This window comes from Cynocephalus volans, chromosome 10 (assembly GCF_027409185.1).
Source record: "Cynocephalus volans isolate mCynVol1 chromosome 10, mCynVol1.pri, whole genome shotgun sequence".
NCBI lineage: Eukaryota > Metazoa > Chordata > Mammalia > Dermoptera > Cynocephalidae > Cynocephalus > Cynocephalus volans.
In genome coordinates, this window is record NC_084469.1 from 8,852,952 (window position 1) to 8,879,513 (window position 26,562).

The 26,562-nt window shown below is 59.4% G+C and overlaps 3 protein-coding genes across 33 annotated transcripts in view; all 3 read left to right on the forward strand.

Moving 5' to 3' along the window:
• Positions 1-2,731: 2,731 nt before the first annotated feature.
• Positions 2,732-8,405, forward strand: EPN3 (epsin 3). The gene is made up of 9 exons (XM_063113000.1): positions 2,732-3,293; positions 4,280-4,398; positions 5,085-5,165; positions 5,402-5,530; positions 6,460-6,547; positions 6,994-7,263; positions 7,449-7,559; positions 7,691-7,921; positions 8,083-8,405. Exons 1-9 carry the CDS (start codon positions 2,732-2,734, stop codon positions 8,403-8,405), a joined length of 1,914 nt encoding a protein of 637 aa, XP_062969070.1.
• Positions 8,406-12,002: 3,597 nt separating this feature from the next.
• Positions 12,003-19,502, forward strand: SPATA20 (spermatogenesis associated 20). Of its 4 annotated transcripts, XM_063110858.1 has the most exons (18): positions 12,027-12,095; positions 12,435-12,482; positions 12,754-12,872; positions 12,992-13,171; positions 13,270-13,334; positions 13,501-13,655; positions 13,734-13,877; positions 13,976-14,177; positions 14,651-14,781; positions 14,879-14,983; positions 15,172-15,246; positions 15,344-15,553; positions 15,636-15,828; positions 15,951-16,119; positions 16,408-16,619; positions 17,926-18,125; positions 18,906-18,986; positions 19,160-19,502. In XM_063110858.1, the coding sequence occupies exons 3-18, from the start codon at positions 12,796-12,798 to the stop codon at positions 19,328-19,330; spliced, it is 2,370 nt and encodes a 789-aa protein (XP_062966928.1). In that variant the 5' UTR covers positions 12,027-12,095; positions 12,435-12,482; positions 12,754-12,795; the 3' UTR covers positions 19,331-19,502. The 4 variants fall into 4 exon arrangements, with proteins under 4 accessions (XP_062966931.1, XP_062966929.1, XP_062966928.1 ...); XM_063110861.1 differs by lacking the exon at positions 12,754-12,872 and having other exon boundaries at positions 12,003-12,095; XM_063110860.1 differs by lacking the exon at positions 18,906-18,986.
• Positions 19,503-24,490: 4,988 nt separating this feature from the next.
• The window catches only part of CACNA1G (calcium voltage-gated channel subunit alpha1 G), a 62,984-nt gene continuing 60,912 nt past the window's right edge, over positions 24,491-26,562 (forward strand). For all 28 annotated transcript variants that reach the window (XM_063109783.1, XM_063109776.1, XM_063109779.1 and 25 more), the window contains exon 1: positions 24,491-24,732. In XM_063109783.1, the coding sequence (XP_062965853.1) occupies positions 24,491-24,732 (242 nt within the window). The remainder of the gene's footprint in view (positions 24,733-26,562) is intronic.

Genomic DNA, 26,562 nt, shown 5'->3' on the forward strand with positions numbered 1-26,562 from the left:
CTCCCCTGTCCCTCCAGCAGCAAGAAAGCCAATGCCACTCCCCCCACTGCTCATGCTGGACCTGATGCGGGGGTAAGGATGAAAGCTGGAGCCTGCCTTCGCAGAGGACAGGAGGGGGTGCGGCTGGTAGGGGCACACAGACTTCCAACAAACTCATGCATGTGTGACTGGACAGATCTGAGGATGCCATCTGCTTCCTCAGTCCTGAGAAGAGCAGCCCTACTCCTGCACAGTCCTCCTTGGGATCCTATAAGTAGGGGAGAGCTGACACCCTGTGGGCCCTTCTCCCGATCCCCAGCCTGCCTGTCCCTCCTTGCCCCCTCCTACCTCCTGTCTGGCCTGCCTTCTCCCCCATCTCTGAACTGGCCTCTCAGGCCCTTCTCAGTGTCCTTCGCTCCACCTGACAGGGTCTGGCTCAAGGTCACTGCAGTAATTCCATACCCAGCTACCCGGGGCTACTGCTGCCACCACTGCCACCTTATCGGCTGCTGGGTTTCTGTTTCACTCCCTTTTATTTCTGGGCATACTGCGTTCGATAAAACCCTTTGCTTGTAACCCCGCTGGCAGGGCTCCAGCCGCTCCCTTCCGCACTCCCTCCTGTCCTCCTCCCCTCCACGCTCCCTCGGCCTTACCCTGCCCCCTCTTCCTCCCTACCTTGTCCCTTCAAACTCCAGGAGAGGAAGGTCAGAGCACCTCTCCGTGTTTCTGATCGCCCCCCCCCCCCCCCCAGCTCCAGCAGAGGTGTGCAGAGAATGTCCACCTTCTAGGAGAGAAGTCCAGGCAGAGCTGCCGGGCCCCTCCCACTGAGGCAGCTGCCCCCACCCCAGCCAGGCAGGAGGGCCAGGGCAGCCAGGCCCAGGCAGGGCTCTGGTGGAATCACAATGCCCGACTGGTTCTGCCAGTTCCAGTGGCCAGCAGGGAGGGGCGTGCATGGGGGTGGCTTTGGTGCACAATTATTCCCCTTCTCCACTCTGCCTGCCACTGGGGAGGTGAAGGCAGGTCTGAGTCACTAGTGAGGAGGAGGCAGGCATTAAACAAGTTGTGGCCGCCGTGGCATTCCCACAGAAGGCTGGAAAGACAGACAGCAGACAGAAGGTAGGCAGCTCTTTTGCCTGGCACTCTCTACCTTGCCGGGCTCCCACAGGACCCAGCCCTCTGGGCCCATGTTCTCCGACACCTGGGCCTCGAGGAAAACTGCCAAGGCCTGTGTGCCAAGGCTGCTTTGAACGGAGCCCAGCATTGGCAGGGCTGGGGTGGAAGGAGAGTGGAATTGAGCGGGGGAAGCAGGACAGCCTCCTTCTGATTCCGGCCTTTTGGCAGCCCAGGAACCAGCTGAGGCACAGCCAGGCTGGGGACAGAGGCATGGGAATGGCGGCGTCAGGGACTCTGCTTTTGCTTTCTGACAGGGTCTTGGGAGGACCTTCCTCTGTCTTGGGCCGGGTCCTGAGGCTGTGAGGATTTTAGCGGGCTGGCCCTGATCCTTCCTCTGCTGGGGTATCAGAGGTCTACTATGTGTCCAGGGCCTTGGGGGCTTGGAGAACCCAGGCTGTCCCTGCTTTCAGGGAGCTTTCATTCTGGTGGACAGGGTGGGACTGAGACAGTCAGATGAATTAATTACCAAACTGGATGACACTGACAATAAGTATCTGGAGACCTAGGTGTTAGTCCCAGCTCTGCCACCTACACACTGTGTGATGTGGGCAGGTCACATCCCCTCCTGGCCTCAAAGCTCCCCTGTGTACAGCGGGGTGGTGAGGGTGGGAGTGGCAAGATCTCTCTGAGAGGCAGTCACCCCCAAATGCTCCTTTCTCTCCTGCCTCCTGGCATGGCTCACAGCATCCTCTCTGAGCTATCCTTGCTCACCTTGCTGGTTCCCTCCCCTTCACCCTTCCCTCTGGGTCTTGGATCTCAGCTCAGTCACCACCTCCTCCAGGAAGTTTCCCCTGATTTTCCTTGCTTGGGTCTTCCTGGGCTCTTCTGCACTCCCACATTGGACTGCCATTGTCTTTACCCTCTCACCAAATGTAGGTGTACCAGGACATGTGTCTGCGTGGCACAGTGCCTGGCTCAGAAAAGGACCCCAGAAAATAGGTGTTGAATGAATCTAACTACAGAAACTAACAATATGAGAGAAGGATAGTGATCTGAAAAGCCAGAAAGGATAGGTCTTAAACTAGATCCTGGCAGAAACAGAGCAGGTTACCAAGCAGAAGCAAGGCGGTGGGCATTCCTGGGGTCATGTTAGTGTCCTCGTTGAGGCCAAGCACTCTCGGGTGGGGCTGCCTGGGGTCATACTGGCCACCCACTTAACCAGCTCTGTGATCTTGGAAAGTCATTTAATTCTTCTCTGAGCCTCACTTTCCCCGTCTGTGAATGGAGATAATACCAGTGTCTCTGTGATGTGACTGTGACTAGATGCACATGTGAAGCTAGAAGTACCTGCCGAGTGATAAGTAAAATAAGAAAAATAAAAACAAGTGCCTGCTGAAGGCTGTTCCTGGCAGCAGGGACTCTCTAGCCAGGCCTTACTTAGTTGGTTGGTGGCTGAGTTACCAGAAGTGCGCCTCTGAGTTCCATATCCTTCTTCCTCAGTCCCATGTGGAACCCAAGGATGCAGCCACCCTGCTGATAGCTCGGTGGCCCACCCTTCAAGACCGTGACCTTGCAACAGTGGCCCTCAGCCCTTCACTTCGGGGAGGGGCGGTGGCTGCCCACCTCCAAGTCCCCAGCCATGACGACCTCCGCGCTCCGTCGCCAAGTGAAGAACATTGTGCACAATTACTCTGAAGCAGAGGTCAAGGTGCGCGAGGCCACCAGCAATGACCCCTGGGGCCCTCCCAGCTCGCTCATGTCGGAGATCGCTGACCTGACCTTCAACACAGTGGCCTTTGCCGAGGTCATGGGCATGCTGTGGCGGCGGCTCAACGACAGTGGCAAGAACTGGCGGCATGTGTACAAGGCACTGACGCTGCTGGACTACCTGCTGAAGACAGGCTCCGAGCGCGTGGCCCACCAGTGCCGCGAGAACCTCTACACCATCCAGACGCTCAAGGACTTCCAGTACGTTGACCGCGATGGCAAGGACCAGGGTGTCAATGTGCGTGAGAAGGTCAAGCAGGTGATGGCCCTGCTCAAGGATGAGGAGCGCCTGCGGCAGGAGCGTGCCCACGCCCTCAAGACCAAGGAGCGATTGGCACTGGAGGGCATGGCCATTGGCAGCGGGCAGCTGGGCTTCAGCCGCCGTCACGGCGAGGACTACAGCTGCTCGCGAGGTTCCCCATCCTCCTACAACTGTGAGTGAGCCCTGGGGGGTGTGGCTGGGACAGGGAGCTGGCCGAGTTTCAATCCTGGCTCTGCAACCCCAGGCCAAGGTTAATAATACCCACCCCAGGGGGATGTCATGAGGAGCCAGTGAGCTAAGGGATGTAACATACAAAGCACATGCCTGACACATAGTAGGTGCTCAACAAGTTAGCTTAACTATTATTATATCTGTTATTATTGTTAATTAGCTGTCTGATAGGATGGCATGGTAGTGGAAGCATAGGCTCTGGAGTCAGATAACATTCTTTATTCTGCCCCTTCCAAGTTGTGTGACCTGGGTAACCAGATCTCTGAACCTCACTTTCCTCATCTGCAAAATGGGGACAGTCTTACCTACCTCCATTGTTTGATCTGAGAATTAACTAAAAGCAGGTCCAGGAATGCCCTCAACCCTGTGCCCAGACACATGGCATTCCCCATAGGACCTCCCGCCCCCACTGGAGGGCACTGCCCTTGAAAATAGAGGCACTGCTGGGCAGTTCCCGACTCTCCCTCCTGCAGCGGTGGGGGCTTCCCTGATCTGAGGACTACTTAGAATGGCCTTCCTTTCACAAAGCCCTTCATAGTGTGAAGTGGGCTTTGAGGCTGTGACCTTACTTGATTGGAACCCCTTACCCTCCCACTCCACCCTCTTCGGCACCAAGCAGGATGGGGTCCTTTTGGAAGAGTCCAAGAGCTGAGTGAGGGGATCACATTTCAAGTCCTGCTTCAGGACCCTGGCCAGACACCCTCTGAGCTGTCTGAGCATCTGTCAAGGAGGGACTGGAGTCTGCACCACTGGAGTGGAATGGGCACTTACACAATGTGCCCAGCACACTGCCTGGCCCCCGGGGCCCTTAACTGCCAGTCGTTCCCTTCCCCCGCAGTTTCTCTCCTTGAGCGTCAGCTTGCTGGCAGGCAGAGGTGGGAGCCTGTGGGTGCTGCTATGCTCACGCAAGCCACTGTGGTGTTGCAGCCTCCTCCTCATCCCCCCGCTACAACTCTGACCTGGAGCAGGCACGACCCCAGACGTCAGGAGAAGAGGAGCTGCAGCTGCAGCTGGCCCTGGCCATGAGCCGCGAGGAGGCCGAGAAGGTGAGGCCCGACCGCTGCAGTTCCTGCGTGTGGGCTGGGGAGGGGACGGGAAGAGGGAGAGGGGCCTGTGTGCCCCACAGCCTTGACTCAGGCCCCCTACCCTGGGCCCCAAAGCCCCACTCTTGCTCCCAAGGACAGTGCAGGGCCTGTCTGTGTCCTTGCATCTGTCCCGGACAAGGACTGCCTCCCCGCCTCCAGTTCTCGTTGGGCCCAGAAAGGGCGGTGTGTAGCTTGGGGTACGTGGTGTGTTTTGGGAGCCTGCTACCACTTTGTGGAGGGTAGTGAGTGTGTTGATGGACACACTCCTAGGAGAAAATGGGATACACTGCATTCCCATCAGCTGTCCTTTTGGGGGGACAAGGAAACCCTTGATGTCATCTTCATTGCCATTATCTCTGTGGGTCAGGGAAGACCCAGCAGAAGGCAGCTGGGCCTCACACAGGCTCGGGGAGCTCTCAGGGGATCCAGAAGAAAAAGATCAATTTTCCTGATCTTTAAACTGCATCTCAGATCCAGGCAGGAAGAAGGCCACATCCACACTGCTGTCTGGGGGCAGGCTGCCCACCCTCACTCAGGGTGGTCAGTTCTGTCTCTCCATCCCCACTTCCCGGCCAGGGCTATGCTGCCTGTCTGGCCCAGGGTGGGAGTACCTGGGCGAAGTTCACCTCTCTCTTTCTCCCTCGCAGCCAGTCCCCCCAGCCTCTCACAGGGACGAGGACCTACAGCTGCAGCTGGCTCTGCGCCTGAGCCAGCAGGAGCACGAAAAGGTAGTGGGCTGAGCCTGCTGAGCCCACCTGGGCCCTGGTGCTGCTGCTGCTGCTGGTGGAGGTGCTACACGGGCACTAACAGGCTCTTCCCGCCGCACCTGGTGGTCCTGCTGCTCCTAACCTCTCGGCCGCCTCTCACCCCACACCCTCTCCTTGACTCCAACCTCAGGTGTGCAGGTTCCTTCAAGCCCAGCCTGGGCTGCTCATGCTCGTCACTCCTTCTGTGCCTTCTGCAGGAGGTGAGGTCCTGGCGGGGAGATGACTCCCCCATGGCCAATGGTGCAGGGGCTGCCATCCGCCGTCGGCAGGACAGAGAGCCTGAGAGAGAAGAGAGAAAGGAGGAGGAGAAGCTGAGAACCAGGGAGGTAAGGAGCAGGCTGGGGTGCAGGGGCTGGATGGGGCCTGGGAGATGAATTGAGTTAGTATTTATAAAGCGCATAGAATGGTGCTTGGTACACAGGAAGCACTACTTAAATGTTTATTAAATGAAACTGGGGTTGGGGGGTGTAGCAGCCCCTGGTCCCATACTGTGTGGGTTGGTGACAGAGCTGACAGCAGGCTGGGATGCAAAAGAATCCTGTTCCGAGACCCTTGGATTTGGGGTCTGGATTTGCTGCCACTTACTCATTTTGACTTGGGTCACATCACTGTCTTGGCCTCAGTTTCCTCTTCTGCACAGTAGATAGTTCCAGATCTGACATTCCAGGATTATGTGATTTTGTTGATCAAGACTGGGGGTGGGTTCAGGCACATGGTGCTATAAACATCTTGGGCTCACATACATACCTTCTGGGAGGGTGAGTGGGTGGCTGCTGAGAGCAAAGCCACCCTCTAAAGCTGTCTGTGCTCCCCTCGGGTGCCTCTGTCCCCTTTCTGCCTTGTTCACTGTGGTCAATTTCTCCTGGACATTGACCTAGGGAGGCAGGGTCATTGTAAAAACTCCGTCTCTGACCTTACTGCCCGTTTCTGCTGGCCTGGGTTCTATCCTAGCTCTGTCTCTCCCTGGCTGTGTGACTTCAGGCAAATCATTTTCCCTGTCTGGACCTTGGCTGGCTCATCTGTAAAATGGGTATATCACTGCCCTACTTACCTCACAGGGTTGTTACGATAATGAGGTACTAAATGGATGAATAAAATTTGATTAATTGTAAAGCACCATACAGAGGTGAGGGATCATTAATAGATGTTTGTGGGATGAAGGAGAGAATGAGCGCGAGTCAGGCTGCCAGGTCAGGGCCTGCCCTCCTTCCGGCCCCACCCACTCCTGAGCCATGATGGCCTCTCCCCTCCACAGTCCTCCATCCTGGATTTGGCAGACATCTTCGCACCTGCCCCGGCCGCACCCTCCACACGCTGCTCTGCTGACCCATGGGACATCCCAGGTGGGCATGCAGGGCTGTGAGAGGCTCCCAGGCTGGCCCCAGAGAGCCCTTCCTTCCCAGCCACTTGCTGGCAAACCACTTCCCACAGTAACTGAGGGTCACCAGGGAAGCCACTCACCTCCCTGAGCCTCAGCTGCCTCTGTGACATGGCCTTCGTGAGGCCTGGGGGAACATGTCTGAAGGGCCCAACTCATGGGAAACTTGGCAAATGTTTCCTCATGGCCCTCACTCACCCAGTCCATCCCTGCCTGGGGAGGTAACCTGAGGGGCCCAGGCTCCTGGGATAACTTGCTGAATATGGCTCCAGCTTGCTGGGAGGTCCCGAGTCAGTATCCAGTCTGTGAAATGCATCCCACACCTCCTACCTTGGGCTGGGTAACTGGGAAGCACCTTGGACCAGAGATAAGGGTGGGTCTGGGATGATGTCTTTGCTGTTCTCATTTCAGGTCTCAGGCCAAGCACAGAGGCCAGCGGCTCCTCCTGGGGGCCTTCTGCAGACCCCTGGTCTCCGGTCCCCTCAGGAAATGTTCTGTCTCGAAGCCAGCCCTGGGACTTGACTCCTGCACTCTCCTCTTCTGAGCCCTGGGGCAGGACCCCAGTGCTGCCTGCCGGACCCCCCACCAAAGACCCCTGGGCACCTAACTCTCCCCACCGCAAGCTTCCCAGCACTGGGGCTGACCCTTGGGAGGCTACTATGGAGATGTCTGATGCACTTGGTAAGTACAAGGCTGGAGGGTGTGTGAGGGGCTGGGGCACTTCTGGGTCCCCCTCTGTCCAGTGCCAGTGCCAAGGGGACAGCAGACTCTGTTTAAAGGGCCACTTCCCTGGAAAGGAGTCAGACCAGTGCCTGCCCTTCTTGCCAACCCATCTCATCTCCCTCTTTCTCCTCGGCTGGCTCTAGGTGGTACTTCAAACTTTGACCCATTTGCCAAACCTCCAGAATCCACGGAGACCAAGGAAGGGCTGGAGCATGGCCAGGCCTTGCCCTGCAGGCAGCCCAGCAGCCCTGTGGGTGAGCAGGAGGGAGGGGATGCAGAGGCTCTAGGGAATGTGGGGCCCCCCAGGGCGGGCCTCTGCCCTCTTCCTCCCACATCGGTGGCCAGTCCCTTTCCCCACCAATGAGTTCTATCGTTTCTATTCCAGAGCTGGACCTGTTTGGAGACCCCAGCCCCAGTTCCAAGCAAAATGGCACGAAGGAGCCAGATGTCTTTGACCTGGGTGTCCTCGGGGAAGCGCTAACCCAGCATGGCAGGGAGGCCCGATCTTGCCGGACTCCTGAGTCCTTCCTGGGCCCCTCAGCCTCTTCCTTGGTCAATCTCGACTCACTGGTCAAGGCCCCCCAGGCTGCAAAGTCCCGGAACCCCTTCCTAACAGGTAGGACGCCCCCTCGCCCCTCAATACTGGGGGCCCTTGCCCTGGAACTTTCCTCTCCTCCCCCATTTCTAAAACCCAGGCTCCTGCCGCCCTGCCCCTTCCCTGTTTAGGGCTCTGTCCCCAGGCCCGCTCAGAGCCCCGCCTCCATTCTCGTTCTGCAGGTCTCAGCGCTCCGTCCCCCACCAACCCGTTCGGCCCGGGCGAGCAGGGCCGGCCACCCCTGAGCCAGATGCGCACCGGGTCGCCGGCGCGGGGGCTGGCGGCGGGCGGGCTCGTGGGGGCGCCCCCGGGCTCCATGACCTACAGCGCCTCCCTGCCCCTCCCGCTCAGCAGCGTGCGGGCCGGCGTGGCCCTCCCCGCCTCGGTCAGCGTCTTCCCGCAGGCCGGCGCCTTCGCGAGCCTGCCGCCGCCGCTGCTGCCCTCGTCGGGCTCGGCCGGGCCGCTGCCCGCGCCCGCGCAGGCCCGGACCAACCCCTTCCTCTGAGCGCGCGGGCGCATGCGCGCGAGCCCCCACCGTGGCCCGCGGCGGGGCGGGGCGGTCGTCCAGGTTGAGCACTGATCCAGGCCTCGGGCGACCGCCGCAGCTCCTGGAGCCAGAGACGGACGACGTCCCGGGGGCCGAGACCACGCCCTCGTAATAAAGACTGGAACCTGCGTCCTCGGCTCTCACCAAGCGGACTTTTTGCGGGGCGTGGCGGCCGGGTCTGGAGCCCAGTGCGGATCAGCGGCTGCCGAGGAAACACTGCTCCACAATTTGGGGCGCAGAAATGCTCCCACTTCCCTTACAGCCCCGCTCAATCCCCCATCCCCGTCAGCCTGGCACCTTCGCTTCCAGATGCTCCCAGGCTCTCATTCATTCCTTTATCACACAGCGGCCCTGGGGATGATCTTCACAGCAAGAGACAATGTGCATTGTTCCCATTTTGTTATGCAACAGTTATGTGCTAAGCACTTTAGGCAGATAATTTCATTCAATCCTTGCAACAACACTCTGAGGTTGATAATATTATTTCCATTCAGGACTGGCTACATCATTTGTGTGGCCCAGGGCAAAGTGAAAATGCGGGGTTCCGAGTTCAAAATGGGGGCTGGCCGGAGCGCCGCCTTGTAATACCAAGGTCAAAGTTTCGGTTCCAAGGTCAAGGGTTTGACCAGCTGCCAAAAACCCAAAAACAACTGGGTTAAGAGTTTCAAAACTGGGACCAGCAGAGCATGAAACCGAGTGCAAAGCCCTCCCAGGGCGACTGCACAGGTCTCTCACTCTTGTAATCAACATTGGTCCATGTCATAGGTGAGGAAACTGAGGCTCAGAGAGGTTGAGTGGCATGCCCAAAGTCACAAAGCCAGTGGGTCTGGAATTCAGACAGTCTGGCTCCACAGCCAAGAGCTCCCAGGCTGGGCCCTCGATTTAATTCAGCAAATATTGACTGACCTCTGTGAACAAGTGCTGGTCTTGCCTGGGAAGGATCCAGGAACATGCTAAGCCCACACCCTCCAGGAGCTCAGGGTGCAGCAGGGCAGACAAGCCAAGGGCATGTGACAGCAGCCACAGCACCAGCCAGGTGCAGGGGCCCCCCCAGGCTCCCTTTACTGTCACCTTGAATCTGGCCCCTCCCCAGCAAGGCTGGGAAGAAACTCAATCTCAGCCATGCAGAGGGAGTCTGACCCCTCCTGGGGGCTTATGTGGGGTCTGGGAAAACAAGGGTAGGGGCAGGGCCTGGTACTTCATCCTGGGGGGCCACCAAAGTCACCCTCACTCCTACTCAGAGCTCCCCAGTCACTGGACCACTGATGCAACCTCTGTGTTCTGGGGCTGGCCCTGCAGGCAGCCTTTCAGGGCACTGGAGTCAGTCAAATGGCCTTCCATAAGCCAGAGACACCAAAGTTGGTGGTGGGGACACAATGCCACCCTCCTTCCTGAGGTGGGGGAGGGGAGAAGGAGCTTTGTGTGGAGGGAGGGAGTCATGCTGTGGCTGTTACATACAGGATGGACAAGAGCACCTGCTTAAAGAGTCAGACCGCCACCCTGCTACCAGGTTTGAGATCAATAATAATAACAATGATCACTTAGTAATAAGTGGTTATGCTCTCTGACCTTGAGTAAATTACTTAACCTCTCTACGTCACCACGCCTCTGTTTTCTTACTTGTCAATTGGGATCAAGGGTTCCTTCCTTATGAGGTTGCTGGGTGGATGCTCCCAGGCCAGTTCCACCCTCTTTAGAGACTGACCGTGAGGAATGAACCCACTGTGCCCCTCATTCCTGGTTTTGCCAGGTGGCACCCAGATTCCACCCCCATCTGTCTTCTGCTGCACCCAAACCCAGGAAGGTTCCATCCTTCCTGGTCCCTGGACCACCCTTTGTGCCTCTGCCACCTAGGCCCTCCTCTTCTAAAGTGGCTCTCCCACGAGAGGTCCCAAGGGGAGCTTTGTCTCCCATACTGATACTCCATCTCATTTTTGGGATTCTCTGGTCTTGGCTCATGGTCTTCTTCTCACCCAGATCTTACTGGAGTGAGTTTAATGGAGTTCCATGACTCCATTATCTAAGAGGATGATTTTGCCGCATCTTGATCTCTCAGCTGACCTTACCCATGGTCACACTCTGGGGCTTGCTGTTACCCCAAGTTCTTTCATGTTCAAGGCAGGCTTCCTGTTCTCTGATGTTAACCTAATTCCTTCCCACTGGAGCACTCTTTGGACCCTCCCACCTGCCAATCCTTTGGTCACCCCACCACCCCCACATTCTCAGGATTGCACAGTATCAATGACCTTTCCTCAATACTTTTAGTCACTTCCTCTCAACTGAATCCTTCCAGTTGATAGGGGTCTTAATTGGCTTCATTCATCTTGAAGGTCTCGCCATGTTTCCCCTCACGTCTAGCACCCATCTTCTCTCTCCAGTTCCCTTTTCTTTCCCTTCCCCACCTCCCTCAGCCTGACTTCACTGAAACTACATCCACTGGGCAGCCAGCGGGATCTTTCCAAAATGCAGATCCAACCAGATCACTCTCCTGACTAAAGACCTTCAATAGCTTCCTTCTGCTCTCATCAAAAACCCCCTTCTTACAGTTCACAAGTCCCTCCAAGATCTGCCCTCCTCCTCAACCTCCCAACCTCATCTACTACCTGTATTCTCTTTGCTCTCTGGCATCCAGCCATGTGAGCCTTCTGCAGTTCCTCAGCCCTGACTTGCTGACATGCCACAGGGCCTTTGCAGACACCGTTCCTTCTGCCTACTTCCCCAGCACTCCCCCCATGCTCCCTGCAACTTCCCTCCTCTCCTTCTCTGTAATTACTACACAAATGTGAGTTCCTCAGGAAAGTCTCCTCCCCTTGGCCATCCCACCAGACCGGGTCCCTTGTTATAGTATACCATTTATGGCACCTGTCAAAGTGGGTGCTCGTGTATTTATTTGTGTGGCTGTCGGATTAGCTTCTGTTCCTCTCAATAGTCTGTGAGCAACACGAGGCCAGGAGCCTTGTCTCTGTCTTCCAACCATCGTACACTCAGTGCCCTGCAATGTGGCAGGCAAGGGACACAATAAATATTGGCTAAATGTAGCAAATAAGGCGAGTGTGTAAAGTATATTATAGGCCATAAAATTGACTCACCATTATTATTCAGGAAGACTTTCTGAAATCCCTGGATGGGATTTGAGCAGGACCTTGAGATCGGGAGACTGGGCAAAGTGGAGCATGCTAGCTGGTGGATCTGGACAAGCATGCCTTCAGCTTGGGCCTCATTTTTCATTTGTGAAATGGGCAAGGGTAGGACACAATGAGCTGGAGCTCTGACATTCCACGGCCCTATACCATCCCTCAATCCTCCCCATGAAGGTTATCCTCTCGTAGGCAGGGGTTTAGTTAAGCCAAACCTACCCCAATCTTATGCACAGATCAAGGGCCTCCAAAGACTGGGCTGTCCTGTCTGCACTTCCACACTCTGCCACCGGGAGGCGCTCGAAGACCGGTCACGCGGCTCCGAGTCTCGGGGAAGACCAGCCCGCGGATCTACCGGTTCCCCGGGCCCGCCCCTTGCATCTCCCGCCCTCCCTTCCTGTCCGCGGCGGCCGGGCCCACGGCCACAAGCAGCCATGCTGGGCGCGCGGGCCTGGCTGGGCCGGGGCCTCCTGCTGGCCCGCGCTGGGCAGGGCCTCGCCTCAAGCCGCAGGTATGGGCCAGTGGCTGGTCTTCCCGGCTCTGGTCCCCATGCCTGCTTGGACCACACCTGCATGCCTGGTCCATCTCCACCCCTCCTCCGGTCTGCCAGGGCCAGGTCGCAGCAGTAAGGCCCTCCTCTCCTCCCCACCCCTCAGGCTGCCGGGCTAGCTCCCCAGGGACTGTTCTGACACCGCCTCCAGGAAGCCTTCCTTGAACCCCACTGCTGAGCTGGGGGCCCTTCTCCAACAGCACACTGTGTCCTGTCACAGTCCTTTACTACTGCTTGGACCCACAGGCCACTCTCCCAGGCTGAATTCCCTGAGGTCAGGGTCTCTTTCTGATTTCCTAGGTGTCCTGAGGCTCTGGCACCGACTTGGCCCCACAGAAGTGCTAGTAGGTGGGCACTGAGTGAGAAAGGCCCTTGTGTCTATTTTCCTCTGGTCACCCCTCGCATGGTCCAGTCCCAGACCCGCTCTTCTTGACCTGTCCAGCCACCAGCTGTGGGCAACCTCCCCGCCCCAGTCCTGCACGCAGGCATTCCAGAACGACACCTCCAGCGAAACCACCCTGGGGAGGGGCCCCCGGGTAGGGGGAGAGAACAGAGCCCAGAGGACCATTCTGCCCATTGTGACCCGCCTTGACCTCACAGCCATCCTTCCCACCGCCAGGTCCGAGAGGTTGGGGGAGACTAACCTGGCAGAGAGCCCCCAATGAGCCATCTCTCTTCACCCCCCCAAAAACATAAGGGGGAGCATAAAGGCCACGGTCTCCCCCGTGGTTCAGAAAGGTGGGTTGGGCTGAGAGCAGGGGTTCCGAGAGAGGTGCTGGTGGGCTGGGTGGGTTGGAGTGAGCTCTGGGGGTGGGCTGGGGGGACCCTTACCTGCTTGACTCACCTGCCCATGCCAGGGGTAGCTCTTCCCGGGACAAAGACCGAAGTGCAACGGTCAGTAGTTCGGTGCCCATGCCTGCTGGAGGGAAGGGAAACCGGCCGAGTGGTCCGTCTTCTGCATCCCAGAAGGTCCCCAACCGCCTAATCAATGAGAAGTCACCGTACCTCCAACAACATGCCTACAATCCTGTGGACTGGTGAGTAGCTTCCAGTGCCCTCCCCAAAGCAGCTGGGGTCCCAGACCCCTCCTAGACCCCCTGGGCTGCTGAATGATGCCCCACCGTGCTGGGCCTAGGTACCCCTGGGGACAGGAAGCCTTCGACAAGGCCAAGAAAGAAAATAAGCCAATTTTCCTCTCAGGTAATGCACCCACCTTTCCTGGAATGGGGGTCCGGGAGGGGCAGTGGATGGGGAGAGGGTCCTCTGGGCCTGCGGGGCTCCCAGGGAACTCGAGTCAGGAGCTCTTCAGTCTAGCTGTGGCCACTTGGCTGGCCCCCCCCACCTCCCCCACATGGCCCCATTCCAGTGGGGTACTCCACCTGCCACTGGTGCCACATGATGGAGGAGGAGTCCTTTCGGAACGAGGAGATCAGCCGCCTGCTCAATGAGGACTTTGTCAGCGTGAAGGTAGACCGCGAGGAGCGGCCGGATGTGGACAAGGTGTACATGACCTTCGTGCAGGTGAGCTGGCTTCCCACGGGAGTGCGCACTGCACGTGCTGGGGGCTGGCTCCCCTCACGCTCATCCTCTCTCCTCCAGGCCACCAGGAGCGGTGGAGGCTGGCCCATGAATGTGTGGTTGACTCCCAACCTCCAGCCCTTTGTTGGGGGCACCTATTTCCCCCCTGAGGACGGCTTGACCCGAGTTGGCTTCCGCACGGTGTTGCTGAGAATACGGGACCAGGTGGGTGTGCGTTGGGGAGTGGGGACCAGGGTCAGGGATGAGGGAACAAGGGGCTCCCCACCCCATGCTGACCTCCAGGTGTGCACCAACTCCCACAGTGGAAACAGAACAAGAACACACTGCTAGAAAATAGCCAGCGCATTACAACAGCCCTGCTGGCCCGGTCGGAGATCAGCACGGGGGACCGCCAGCTGCCACCCTCAGCCGCCATCATGAACAGCCGCTGCTTCCAGCAGCTGGACGAGGGCTATGATGAGGAGTATGGTGGCTTCGCTGAGGCCCCCAAGTTTCCCACACCGGGTTGGTGCCCCCCATGCCCACCTTACCCCAGGCCTAGCCTTCTGACTCCTATCCTTGGCAGTGGCCGTGTGAGCCCTGGCTTGATCCTTAACCTCCTTTCCTCCTGACTGGCCAGTGACCTCCTTATCCCTAGCCTGTCAGTAGCTATCTACTGAAGCCCCGAGTTCTGATCTTAGCAGTACTCCGTGACCCTGACCTAGATGATGAGCTCTGACCCTTGACTTGTCAGTGACCCAGTGACACTGGCCTGGCTAGTGACTTTCTGGGCTCCAGTCTGATAATAATTTTCTGGTCTCCTGTGGGCTGATGATATCCTGATCTCTGGCTTGGGCAGTGACCTTCTGTCCTCTGGGTTGACTGTTAACCTCCTGACTCCCAACCTGTCCAGAGACTGCCTGTGGAGTCTGGCCATGGGCCACCCAGATCTCCGCCCCACCCCCCTTTCTCATCCACATGCCCTTGGTGCCCCACAGTGATCCTGAGCTTCTTGTTCAACTACTGGCTCACTCATCGACTGACCCAGGATGGGTCTCGGGCCCAGCAGATGGCCTTGCACACGCTGAAAATGATGGCCAACGGGGGCATCCGGGACCACGTGGGGCAGGTGCAGGGGGCTGGGCACTCCTTGGAGGGGCAGTGGGAGGCCTGGGGTAGAGATTGAGGCTGGGATTGGCCACAGCTCTGCATCCTGCCTGTCCCAGGGCTTTCACCGCTACTCCACGGACCGCCAGTGGCACGTCCCCCACTTCGAGAAGATGCTCTGTGACCAGGCACAGCTTGCAGTGGCCTATTCACAAGCCTTCCAGGTGACCCCAACCCGGAGCAGAGGCACCTAGCCCTGGCCGCCCCTCCCAAGGCCTTCCTGGTGACTGTGGCTTCCCCTAATCCCAACCCCCAATTTCCTCCCATACACCCACAACCCAGGCTTCCCTTCCCATGTACCTAGGCTGCCACAGTGAACTCTACTTACAGCCTCCCTTCTATGCCCCCTCAGATCTCTGGTGATGAATTCTACTCTGACGTTGCCAAGGGCATCCTGCACTACGTGGCTCGGAGCCTGAGCCACCGGGTGTGTGTCCACTGAGGCGGACAGGCCTGACGGCGGGAGGGCTCGAGGTCTCCCCTGAGCATCAGACCGGGACCAGCCAACTCTCCCCTCCCCACAGTCTGGAGGCTTCTACAGTGCGGAGGATGCGGACTCACCCCCAGAGCGGGGCATGCGGCCCAAAGAGGGCGCCTTCTACTTGTGGACCGTCAAGGAGGTCCAGCAACTCCTCTCTGAGCCTGTGCTGGGTGCCACTGAGCCGCTGACCTCAGGCAAGCTCCTCATGAAGCACTATGGACTCACGGAGGCCGGCAACATCAGCTCCAGTCAGGTGAGGGCCTCTGGGGACGCTGGAGGGGTCCTGGAGCCTCTCAGTCCTGTGGGCTCCCTCCGACAAGGGCTGTTTTCCTCAGGACCCCAAGGCGGAGCTGCAGGGCCAGAACGTGCTGACCGTCCGGTACTCGCTGGAGCTGACTGCGGCCCGCTTTGGCTTGGGCGTGGAGGCCGTCCAGACCATGCTCAACACCGGGCTGGAGAAGCTCTCGCAGGCCCGGAAACATCGGCCGAAGCCGCACCTGGACAGCAAGATGCTGGCTGCCTGGAACGGTGCGGCAGCCGTCCCGGTCTGAGGCCCCATCCTGTTTGTAGAGTTACTCTGGGTGTTGAAGAGGATGTACCTGGAGGGCCCTGGCCAGCTTCTCACTGCCACTGGTCTCTCCTTCCTCCAGGTCTGATGGTGTCTGGCTATGCTGTGACCGGGGCTGTCCTGGGGCAGGACAGGTTGATCAACTATGCCACCAATGGTGCCAAGTTCCTGAAGCGGCACATGTTTGACGTGGCCAGCGGCCGCCTGATGCGCACCTGCTATGCCGGCTCTGGGGGGACCGTGGAGCACAGGTTGGGGGGCTGGGCAGCCCGGGAGGGCTCATCTCCCTGCACGTTCCCAGCCCACCTCTGCCTTTTTCCTCCTCTTCAGTGGACGTCCATCCTGGCTCTGCCGTGCCCTTGCTGTGAGCACTTAACCTCCATGGGCCTATTTACTCATCTGGGAAATGGGCTAATGGTGCCTACTCAAGAGGTGGATTTTGAGGGTCAAGTGAAAGAGTGCACGATAAGGGCCCCCTCTGGGAAAGCCCTTCTCTCCCGGGCCTGTCCCTAGCTCCTCCCCTAATGCCTGTCCCTCAGTAACCCGCCCTGCTGGGGCTTCCTGGAGGACTACGCCTTCGTGGTGCGGGGCCTACTGGACCTGTACGAGGCCTCGCAGGAGAGCTCGTGGCTCGAGTGGGCACTGCGGCTGCAGGACACGCAGGACAGGTTCTTCTGGGACTCCCGGGGCGGTGGCTACTTCTGCAGCGAGGCCGAGCTGGGGGCTGGCTTGCCCCTGCGGCTGAAGGACGGTCAGTGGGGGGTGCAGGCTGGCTCCCTGAGGGAGGCATTAAGTGCAGCGTGGGGGGAAGGGTGGCATGGGCAGAGGCCCTCCTGGCTTCACATTGCTGCTATGTATGAACCGTGTGACTTAGGGCTGGTCTCATGCTATTTCTGAGCCTCAGCTTCTTAATATGCAAAATGGAGCTAACATTGGTACAGAATTGATGTAAAGGTTAATTTAGCTGTTCTGTGAACACAGCCTAGTAACTGGCAGCCATGGGTTCATATATTGAACAAAGCCAACTTGGTCTTTGGCCTCAAGAGGCTTACAGTGTAGTAGGAGAGACAACTAATGACAATGACAATGCAAAATTCCATGCACCAACCTATAGTTAGAATTGTGGTGAGTGCCATGAAGTAGGAGCCCTCTACCACGTACCTGCCCCTCATCACCCATGTGTCTTGTCTGTTGTTAATGGTCTCCTCCCCGACCGACTCAAAGTCTAGCTCTTCAAAGAGCAGCTCTTTCTCTATGGTCTAGTGCAGTCCTGGCACATAGTAGGTGAATTAATAAAAGCGCCTTGGGAGACATCAGCGGGGGCCCAACTCAGCCCCAGGGGAGATCAGATGAGATGTCTCCAAACCGAGGCCTGGAGGGCAAGGAGGGGCCACGTGGTCATGGAGGAGCTGGGGAGAGAGTTCAGGCAGAGCGGACAGTCTGTGTCCTGGAGGACAGAGGGACAGAGGCCCACGGGTGCGAGGAGGGTGCTGAGGCAGGCAGGGCAAGGAGTGGAAGGCTCTGAGGGTTTTAAGTGGATTGTGACCTGCTCTGGTTTAAGTTGAGGGCAGTCACTCTGACTGTTGGTGGAGAAGGGATGGGGATAGTTGAAACAGGGTGACCAGTTGGGAGGCATTAGTGGTGTTCAGTCTCAGAAAAGGGTACAGTATGAGGTGGGGAGAAATGGTGGGATTTGGATCTCTTCTGGCTGCAGCCCCAGCAGGACTCACAGATGGATCAGGAATGGAGGCAGAGGAAGGGACAAGGGTGATGCCACTCTGGCCAGAGCAGCTGGTGGCTGAGAGAGGCATCAGCAGTGGCGTGGGGAGCCTGGGCCCCACAGCTCAGCCTGAGGAAGTGGAGTTGAGGGTGTCCATGGGAGAGCCAGTTTCAGTAACTGCTGAAGTTAGCCTTAAACTCACAGACTGGGGGAGGAGTGGGCTGGACAGGGACTTCTCCATCCCATCCCTCTGGTGGCCCTGGACACTGTCCTGGGGCAGGGTCCTGGGACCCAGTGACCCTCCCTTACCCTACCCTTGCCTCCCCGTTCTGTGCAGACCAGGATGGTGCCGAGCCCAGCGCCAATTCCGTGGCGGCCCACAACCTGCTTCGGTTGCATGGCTTCACGGGCCACAAGGACTGGATGGACAAGTGTGTGCGCCTATTGACCGCCTTCTCTGAGCGCATGCGCCGTGTCCCGGTGGCATTGCCCGAGATGGTCCGCGCCCTCTCAGCTCAACAGCAGACCCTCAAGCAGGTAGGGCGTGAAGGCACTTGGGCTGGGACCCTGGGTAGGAGGGGAGCTGGGACTGCAAGGGGGGATGGGAACACGGGGTGGGGTTCCTGGGGCTGTCCCCAGAGCTCAGGTCTGTGTGTGAGTGCCCGTCACTGGGGTTGTCAGAGTATGGGGGAAGGAGGCAGGGGTCCCTGGTGGCTGGTGAAGTGTTTCTCTGTATGTCTCTGTATGTCTCTGTAATTGTTCCTGTCCCTGTGTGTTACTGCTGTGTGTGCATTGGGTGTGTATGGCTCTGGAGCTGTGTGTCTGTGTGTCTGTGCACCTGCCTTTCTGGGTGTGTGCTGGCGTGAGAGCTTGCCAGTCTGTTTCCTGTCTGCATGTTTATGCCCCTGTCTTCAGGTTTGCTTGCTTGTATTTGCATGTTTGCATGCATGTGTGTGTGTGCGTGTGGGCTGTTTGTATGTGTGATATCTGACTCTGTGTGGGCACCTGCTGTGTGTGTATGTGACTACTCCGTGGCTGGGTCTCTGTGTGTTGTGTGTCTTCCAGTGTAGTGGGTCTTCTCCCCATGTTTGTATCTCTACCACTATGCATGACACTGCCACTTCGTGTATTCTTCTCTGTGTGCGTGTTCCCATTTCCTAAGCATTAAATCTGATGCAGCCTCCTGGCAGCTGAGATGAGTGCCCATTCCTTCTTAGGGACATAGGGTGGGGTAGAGGAAGGATGGGAAAGCCCTGATAGGTCTGGGGCCCAGCCCCCACCCTCACCTGACATGGGAGAACTTTCTATACCGGCCAGATCGTGATCTGTGGAGACCGCCAGGCCAAGGACACCAAGGCTCTGGTGCAATGTGTCCATTCCATTTACGTCCCTAACAAGGTACCTATCCCCAGGAGCTCAGCCCCGCCCCTGCCTCCGCTGCTCTGCCTCTCTCCTCGGCTCCCCAACTCTCCTTTCCCTCTGAAGCCTTGGGGAGAGGTAAGCTCCCAGTGAGCTCTACTAGTGTCTCAGCACCCCCCCATATGACCCCTTCTGCTCTGCTCCTGCCCCAGGTGCTGATTCTGGCCGATGGGGACCCCTCGAGCTTCCTGTCCCGCCAGCTGCCCTTCCTGAGTACCCTGCGACGGCTGGAAGACCGGGCCACTGCCTATGTGTGTGAGAATCAGGCCTGCTCCATGCCCATCACTGAGCCCTGCGAACTACGAAAACTGCTCCATCAGTGACTTTTCCGACCCCGTTGGGCTAGGGCAGAAGGTGGAGCTTCCCGACTGAGCAGACACTCAGGCCCTGCAGAACCTGCGGTCATCCCTGAGCACCCTGTCACCAGGTGACCTTGGCCCCTCTCGCTGCCCTGCCATGGGCACCCAGTCACCCTGGAATAAACCTAACAGTGTCCCGTGGTAAACTCTGGGCCTCAGCCTCGATTGTGAGGGAGGGGCCTCGGTCTCCAGCCGGGGAAAACAGCCCAGGGCCCCTTCCTCTGGGAGTTGCCAGCTAACCTCTGTGCCTTCTCCCATTCTTCCTTCACCTTCCAGAAGTCACCAGGCTGACCCTGCCCCCATCTGTAGTCATTGCAGCCTGAATGAAACTAAGGACAGGGGACTAAAACCAAGATGCCCAGGGGTGAGGATGGGGCTGTGCACTGGTCCAGGATGGGGAGAGCCCTTCACTGTCAAGAGGGGATAAGAAGGGGGCCTGCCCTCTCCCCCATTCTCTCCTCATTTTGAGCTGGGGAAGTAGCAGGATATGCTTTATATGAGTTTTATATTTCACGGAATGGTGACATTTGCATATGCCCTGATGCATTGTGGGAGCTACTGTTATCAGGACTAAGACATTTCTTTTGCAGTATCCGTCCAGCCCCAGCCTCCCCAGGATGGACACAAGGCCTTTCTGCAGGAGGTCACATTGTCCATCCCTCTGCTTTCAGGCAAGCTACTGTGTCCTTGGCACACACATCTTTGCAGGCTCCAGAAAACCCATCTAGCTTCCAGCAGGGGGAGGAGACTGGGAAGCATGCTTTGGGAAGGGCAGGTGTAGAGTGACGGGGCTGACAGGCAGCCCGGGAGGGAGGAGCTGCCCCTCTGGGGCTTTCAGGGGTCTGCTGACCTGGGCATCCTCATAGCCTCCAAGCCAAGCAATACAGATAATCAAAAGAGGCTGCTAGAGACAAGGAGGCCTGGATGGGGCCATTGCTTGTGGGGGGTGTCAGCATGGGGAAGAGTGCAGCAGGAAGGAGCCGGGAGACTGGACAGAGTCACTGCCTGCACATGGTCACACACGGCCACACATGGTCACTGGGACCAGAGTCAGCTCTGTCTGGGCAGCCAGGCCCTTGGTACAAGCCACCAGCCCATCTGGAGGGGATTAGAGCTCCAGCCAACAAGGTCAGCTGGCTCCCTTCTAGCTGGAGCCCACTCAGCCTTGCCAGGAAGTCAGAGCTGGACAAGGGAGATCTGGGGGGCGGCAAGAAGGGAGGGTAGAGTGTGGTGAAACACAGGTGGCCTTTTTGGCAGCCCCAGCCCTGGCTTTCAAACAGTCTGGACAGTTTGCAAAGCCCTCTTGCCACTGTCGTCCAGTGACCCGCATGAATGAGGTGGTGAAGCAGGCACCTTCAGCCTCGTACGGAAAGATACTCGAGGCCCAGAGGGTAAGAGACTGGCCTGAGACCCCTCAGCTCATCTGGTTCTCCCGGGTCTTCAGGGTACAATAAAGACTTTCTGTTCCCCCAGGAGGTCCAGGCACAACTGTGAAGGAGGGTGTACTTGGTGTCTTCAGTCTTCTCTCTGCATTGCCTCTTTCCCGTCTCCTGGTGTCACGCACACACACGACAATGGGATTCTGCATATGGGATCAGGAGTTAGGGCCTTAAAGGGTTAGTTCTGGAGTGTTTGAATTTCTAAAGAGGGCAGAGCTGAACATAAATCTTGCTCAGATGTGAGATTTTAAAAGTCTCTGTAGCACCCATTCCCCATTGCCACTCCCTCTTGGGTTTGCTCCCTGCTATGCCAGGAGGATTGTCCTGGAACAGCTGTGGGCCAGGGTCATGGGAGACAGGGCCAATGACCTGTTTAGGCAGTCACTTAAGTAATTTCGTCTCTCTGAGCCTCAGCTTCCTTATCTGAAAAATAGGGGCCCCCCACCCAGCTCTTGGGGCTGTTGGGTGACTAAATGAGATAATGTTTGTATCATCTGAGCAAAGATTATCACAGATGGGAAGATTATCTCTGCTTCTGAGGCAGCCAGATGGGCTGTGACGGAGGGGTAAAGGCAAGAGGGCTGGAGGGAAGGCCACACTGACGAGGTGATGTCAGAGTTGAGGCTTGGAGGGCTGGAGTTAAAGATGGTTTCAGGTCTTCTTTTGCCTTCTCTGTGGGTCCTGCTTCCCCGCCCCCCTGCCCCACTCAGGCTAACTGTGATATCTGACTAGACGGTTAGAGTCCCCTGGGGCCACTGTACAGGAATCAGGAGGTCTTGGGTGGCAGGCCAAACCCCCAGGCCCCAAACCCAGTGAAGTAGATGTGGATCTCAATATAATCATATATGGTGCGTCCCTGCCCCCCTTTCTGAGTTCATTCTAGAACAGAGTTCAGCCTAGAGACCAGGGGTGGCCTGGATGATGGATGTGGGTGTGGGGCTTGCTCACCACCCAGGAACTTGACCATTGGACTGGACAAGCATCTCTGGCCTCATTTTCTGCTCTGCAAAGAGGTGATGATGAGAGTGGCTAGACCTCCCCGTGCCAGCCCTGGGGCCTCTTGATCCTGGCCGGAAGGGCAGGCCGACTCGGCAGACTGCGGACCTGAGGGAGGGAGGGAAGGTGTCAGACGCACGGAGCGCACCATAAATAGCGCCCCTCTCCCAGAAGACGGTCCCGAGTTCAAGACTCTAGCGCCTCACGCTCGGAAATGAGATCAGAGACTCCCGCCTGGAGAAAAAGGCACTTAGGGGATCTGCTCGTTAGCATGAAATGCAAATGAGCCCGGCCTCATTTGCAGAACTCGGTACGCCTATTCGGCGAAAGGACAACCGGGGAGGCGACGCCACAGCAGCCGCTCTGCCCTCTCGCCTCCTCCCCCAGCCCCAGGAAGCGGCCGGGCCGGAGCTGAGACGCCCCGACCCCCGCCGCGCGGGAGGCGCTCGGGGGCTGCGTGGGTGGCGCAGCCTCGGGAAAGCCAAGAACGCCTGGGAGTCGCAGGGATGCCGAGGTCATCGGGTCTATCCCTGGGCCTCTCCGCAGTGGCGCAAGCGCCCCGAAGTCTCCGGAGAGGGTACTGACCGGCCCGCTGGGTTCCGCCGCGCGTACCTCCCGCAGATGTTCCTCGATGCCCTCCCTCCCCGGCGCCCTGCACTCCCTTGTCGCTCCGCCCCTGGGTATCTACAGCATTTGGGGGTGGCGGCAGCGGCGGGAGAAAGCTAGAACTTACTGAGCCCCAGAATTCGGGGAGATGAGGCGAGGCAAGGGCCGGGGCCTGCGCGAGAGCGCGCGCTTGAGCAGCACGGACCCGTGAGGACCGGCTCCCGCCGGGGTGGAGGGGAGCAAGGCGAGCAGCCCCGCGAAGCTCCTGTCCGGCAGACAGCCATACCGAGACTAGAGAGGAAAACTGAGGCACGGTGTGGGGGGTTGGTGGGCCTTTGCAGGTTAAGGGTAAAGCCCGGCTCTGTGCTTCCACCCCCTCCCACGTACTCGAGGCCCAGAAGGTCCCTTCTCAGGGGGTCCTTGCTCCGCTCCGCAGCCGCTCATGGGGTTCTGCGGTCCTGTGCAACCTGCCTGGCGCCATGTGTTCAAGCACGAAGCCCTGGCGCGGAGTTCACACCCTTCAAAGGATCTCTAGGGGCAGCGGATGAAGCTCCGGAGGGTCAACGTGAGGTCAAGCCAGTGGGTTAGGGTTAGGGTTAGGAGGTCAGGGTCAAAGTCTCAGAAGTCGACCCGGGTGCACGACCAATGAGCCCAAGAGGTTGGTGGAGGCCACGCCCAGACCATGCCTACCCCAGCCTCTCCCTGGCTCCGCCTGTTTCCCCAAGTCGGGCCCCCTGCAGCCTGAAGCCCCACCCCCAGGACATCCTGCCCCGCTCCTCCCCTTCCCCAGTCCGCTCCCAGGCTCAGCTCCAGGGTGGGCGACTAACCAGGTGGAGACCCAGGAATTCGCTGTGGTCACACACACACACCCCCCGTGCCGCCGGCCTCCCTTCTTCGGGCCCTCCCCAGAGCTGAGCTCCGCCCTCCGGCTGCGGTCCAATTCAGGGGTCATGGACAAAGGATGCCCGGGGCCTGCGGCCATACTCCAGTACCCGGAGCAGAATACTCTGATTCCCCGGGGCTCCCTCCAGGGGAGTCCCAAAGACCCAAGTGGCCAATGGGAAAGTGGGTTCGGTCTGGGCTGCCGTCTGATTGGTTCCAGCTTTCGGGAGCGGGCCCAGGGGCAAGGGGAGGGGAGAGGGGCGGTCCTGGGATTCGGGGTGGGAACCAGATTCCAGCTGTGGTTCTCTCTCCCCGCGACCCCACCCGCACTGCCACGGCGGCTGGCCAATGGGCGCGCGGCTCGGGGCCGGCGGCGCGCGGCGATTGGCTGCGAGGCTGGCTGAGGAGAGGCGGGGCCGAGGCTTGAAGTTGGAGTGAGGGTTCCAGCTGTGGTGTGCGCCGGGCTCCTCGCCGCCGCTTTCGCTCGCTCGCTCCGCGTCTCGGCCGGAGGAGGAGGCAGTGGCGCCGGCGACAGCTACGGCAGCGGCAGCCACCGCGGGGGCTGCGGCGGCGGCATCTCCGCCTCCACCCCCGCCCGGGACGGCCCCCCCCACCGTCTCCCCGCCCCTCCCGGACCGTGAACCCGCCGCGGGGCGGAGGAAGGAGCCCCCACCCCCTCCTAGCCCACCCCCAAAGAGATCCCTCCTCCCCTCCCCCGCAGCCGCTGGCGCGGAGCCGGGACGATGCTGACCCCTTAGATCCTGCTCCAGCTGCGCCGCGGGAAGAGGGGGCGCCCCTCCCCGGAGCCCCCGCCCGCCGCCGGTGACCCCCTTCTCTCTCTCCCTGTCGGGGCCGCTTCGCCGAAGGTAGCGCCGAATCGGGCAAGCGGAGCCTGGGCGCGAAGCGAAGAAGCCGGAACAAAGTGAGGGGGAACCGGCCGGCTGGCCCGGGGGGCCCCGGGAGCCCAGGGAGAGCGGGACTGGCGCCGGGCGGGGCTCCCCTGCTACCCGGCGCCCCGCGGGCAGCATGCCCCTGCGGGCAGGGGGAGCTGGGCTGAACTGGCCCGCCCGGGGGCTCAGCCTGCGCCCTAGAGCCCCCCAGATGCGCCCCCGCCGGGGCCCCCCGGTTGCGTGAGGACACCTCCTCTGAGGGGCGCCGCTCGCCCCTCTCCGGACCGCCCGGGGCCCCGGCTGGCCAGAGGATGGACGAGGAGGAGGATGGAGCGGGCGCCGAGGAGTCGGGACAGCCCCGGAGCTTCATGCGGCTCAACGACCTGTCGGGGGCCGGGGGCCGGCCGGGGCCGGGGTCGGCGGAAAAGGACCCGGGCAGCGCGAACTCCGAGGCAGAGGGGCTGCCGTACCCGGCGCTGGCCCCGGTGGTTTTCTTCTACTTGAGCCAGGACAGCCGCCCGCGGAGCTGGTGTCTCCGCACGGTCTGTAACCCATATCCTTCGGGGCACGACGGCAGGGCTCGGGGGTCCGCAGGGGGGCGGGCCGCGCCGCCGGAGGGGACCGAGGGTCAGGGGAGTGGAGAAGCGAGCCCGGAGGGTGGACAGATGAGAGGGAAGCGGCTAAGGAGGGGAGGGGGCGTCAGAGTCGGGTCTGGTCGGTACCCCAGGCGGATCCCACCGCGGCACACACACCTCGGTCCTCCTGGTCGGGAGAAGAGAGACGTCCCCCGCTGGTTCGCAGCTGGATGCTCTCCAGATGTGGGCAGGGGAGGGTCGCCATCCTCCAGATGTGGGAAGCTTCGGGAGCCCGGGAGCTCTACTCCGCTCTCCGCCGGTTAGCGAGCCGGGTTTGGTTTCCGAGTTTGGGGGGTGGGGTGGGGAGGAAGCTGCGGGGACGGAGGAGGGGGAACCGCAGTCTACCGGGTTTCCCTTCTGCCCCCGCCCCAAAGTTAGCGGCGGGTTCTAGGGTCCGAGCCCCCCACCTGGTCCTCGAGGCTGAGGTTTTTAGTGACCCAGAGGGAGATCTGGGGGGCGGGGACCAGGTCCTCTCCCCCTCCCCCCCGCCCCCTACCCAGCGGGTTGGAGGCACAACAAGGAGATTCCGGCGGCGGCTGATGTCAGGGGCGCAGAATGAGAACAAGATGTGGTGGAGGGGAGAGGTCTGCCCCCAGAGCTGGAGTGGAGCCCCTTTCAGCCGGAGCCCGATGCCGGGGTGCCTCCCTCCGCCCCAGTTCTTTATTCGATGCGGGGAGCTTAAGGTTGGGTTGGAGAGTTTTGTGCCGGATTTTTTCTTGTGGAGGGAAAGACTGTGGCAAGAGCTTTGGCAAGCGGGGGATGGGATTAAGTCAGCCCAAGTTACCCCTCCCCTTTCACAAATAAAGAGTGCTCCCCGAGGATCGAAGAGCAGGTATGGGGGACCTCAGCCCTGCCAAAGTATTAGGGGGACAGTGAGACTGTGCGTGTGTTCGCGGAGGGAGACTCAGGTCCACCGCCCAGTGTCTACTCCACGGATGGGTTTGGGGAATGCAAGCCCCACATTACAGGGAAATGGATTTAGCACTGCCCCCCTACCCTCTGCCCAATCTGCAGTGATAGGGGAGACCTCAGCCCCCTCAACCCCTAGCACAAAGCGCTGCTTGACTAGTGTCCAGCTGCCAGCTCCAGGGTAGGTCCTGCAGCCACTGAGGGAAGGAAAGGGGGGAGGAGGATTTGTGCTGAAATCCCAGGGCTTGACAGCTTCTCCTGGCTCCTTCCTTGCAGCTCAGAGGTTCTGTGGGACCCAGGGTGGGAGACCCCAGGTCTCTCTTGTAGCCCCTGAGAATCCAGCTGGGACTCTGCTTTGGGGAAAGGGGGGCGGGAAGCACCATCCGCCCTCACTCTCTGCAGCTCTGCTGCCTCTAGTGCGCAAAGCGGGGATGTGAGCTTGGGTGTCCCCCACCCCCATCCTCTACACCCCGTGGATCTTTGGGAAGCTCCCCTCATCATACCCGCTCTCTATTTCCTGACCCTTCTTCCTTCCTTTCTGAGCTTCAGAAAGAGAGATGGGGGCCTCAGAGGTCTTTGGTCCTGCTGAATAGTCACATCTTGAGCTCTGAGCCCCCATCCCGAGACCCCTTTCTCCATGGCAGAGAGAGATAGAGGTGGGGAACAAATGTCACTGAGGATGGGCTCTGAGCATCCCTCCTCTCTGCTCCTAACCACCTGCCCCTCCACGAATGGGAGAAAGCACCTGCCCCTATCTCCTCCTTCTCAGGGGCCCCAGGGGAGGTAGACAGATCTTCTCTCCCCTTTCCATCCCCATCCCCCCCCCAAAAGAGACTTTC

Excerpts from the sequence above, each read along its gene's own strand:
- EPN3 (XM_063113000.1), top strand. The coding sequence starts at position 2,732 with ATGACGACCTCCGCGCTCCGTCGCCAAGTGAAGAACATTGTGCACAAT. Across the intron at positions 3,294-4,279 it reads TTCCCCATCCTCCTACAACT|CCTCCTCCTCATCCCCCCGC; the intron begins GTGAGTGAGCCC and ends GTGGTGTTGCAG. Across the intron at positions 6,548-6,993 it reads TGACCCATGGGACATCCCAG|GTCTCAGGCCAAGCACAGAG; the intron begins GTGGGCATGCAG and ends TTCTCATTTCAG.
- SPATA20 (XM_063110861.1), top strand. The coding sequence starts at position 12,019 with ATGCTGGGCGCGCGGGCCTGGCTGGGCCGGGGCCTCCTGCTGGCCCGC. Across the intron at positions 14,782-14,878 it reads TCCGGGACCACGTGGGGCAG|GGCTTTCACCGCTACTCCAC; the intron begins GTGCAGGGGGCT and ends TGCCTGTCCCAG. Across the intron at positions 16,620-17,925 it reads GCCCCTGCGGCTGAAGGACG|ACCAGGATGGTGCCGAGCCC; the intron begins GTCAGTGGGGGG and ends CGTTCTGTGCAG.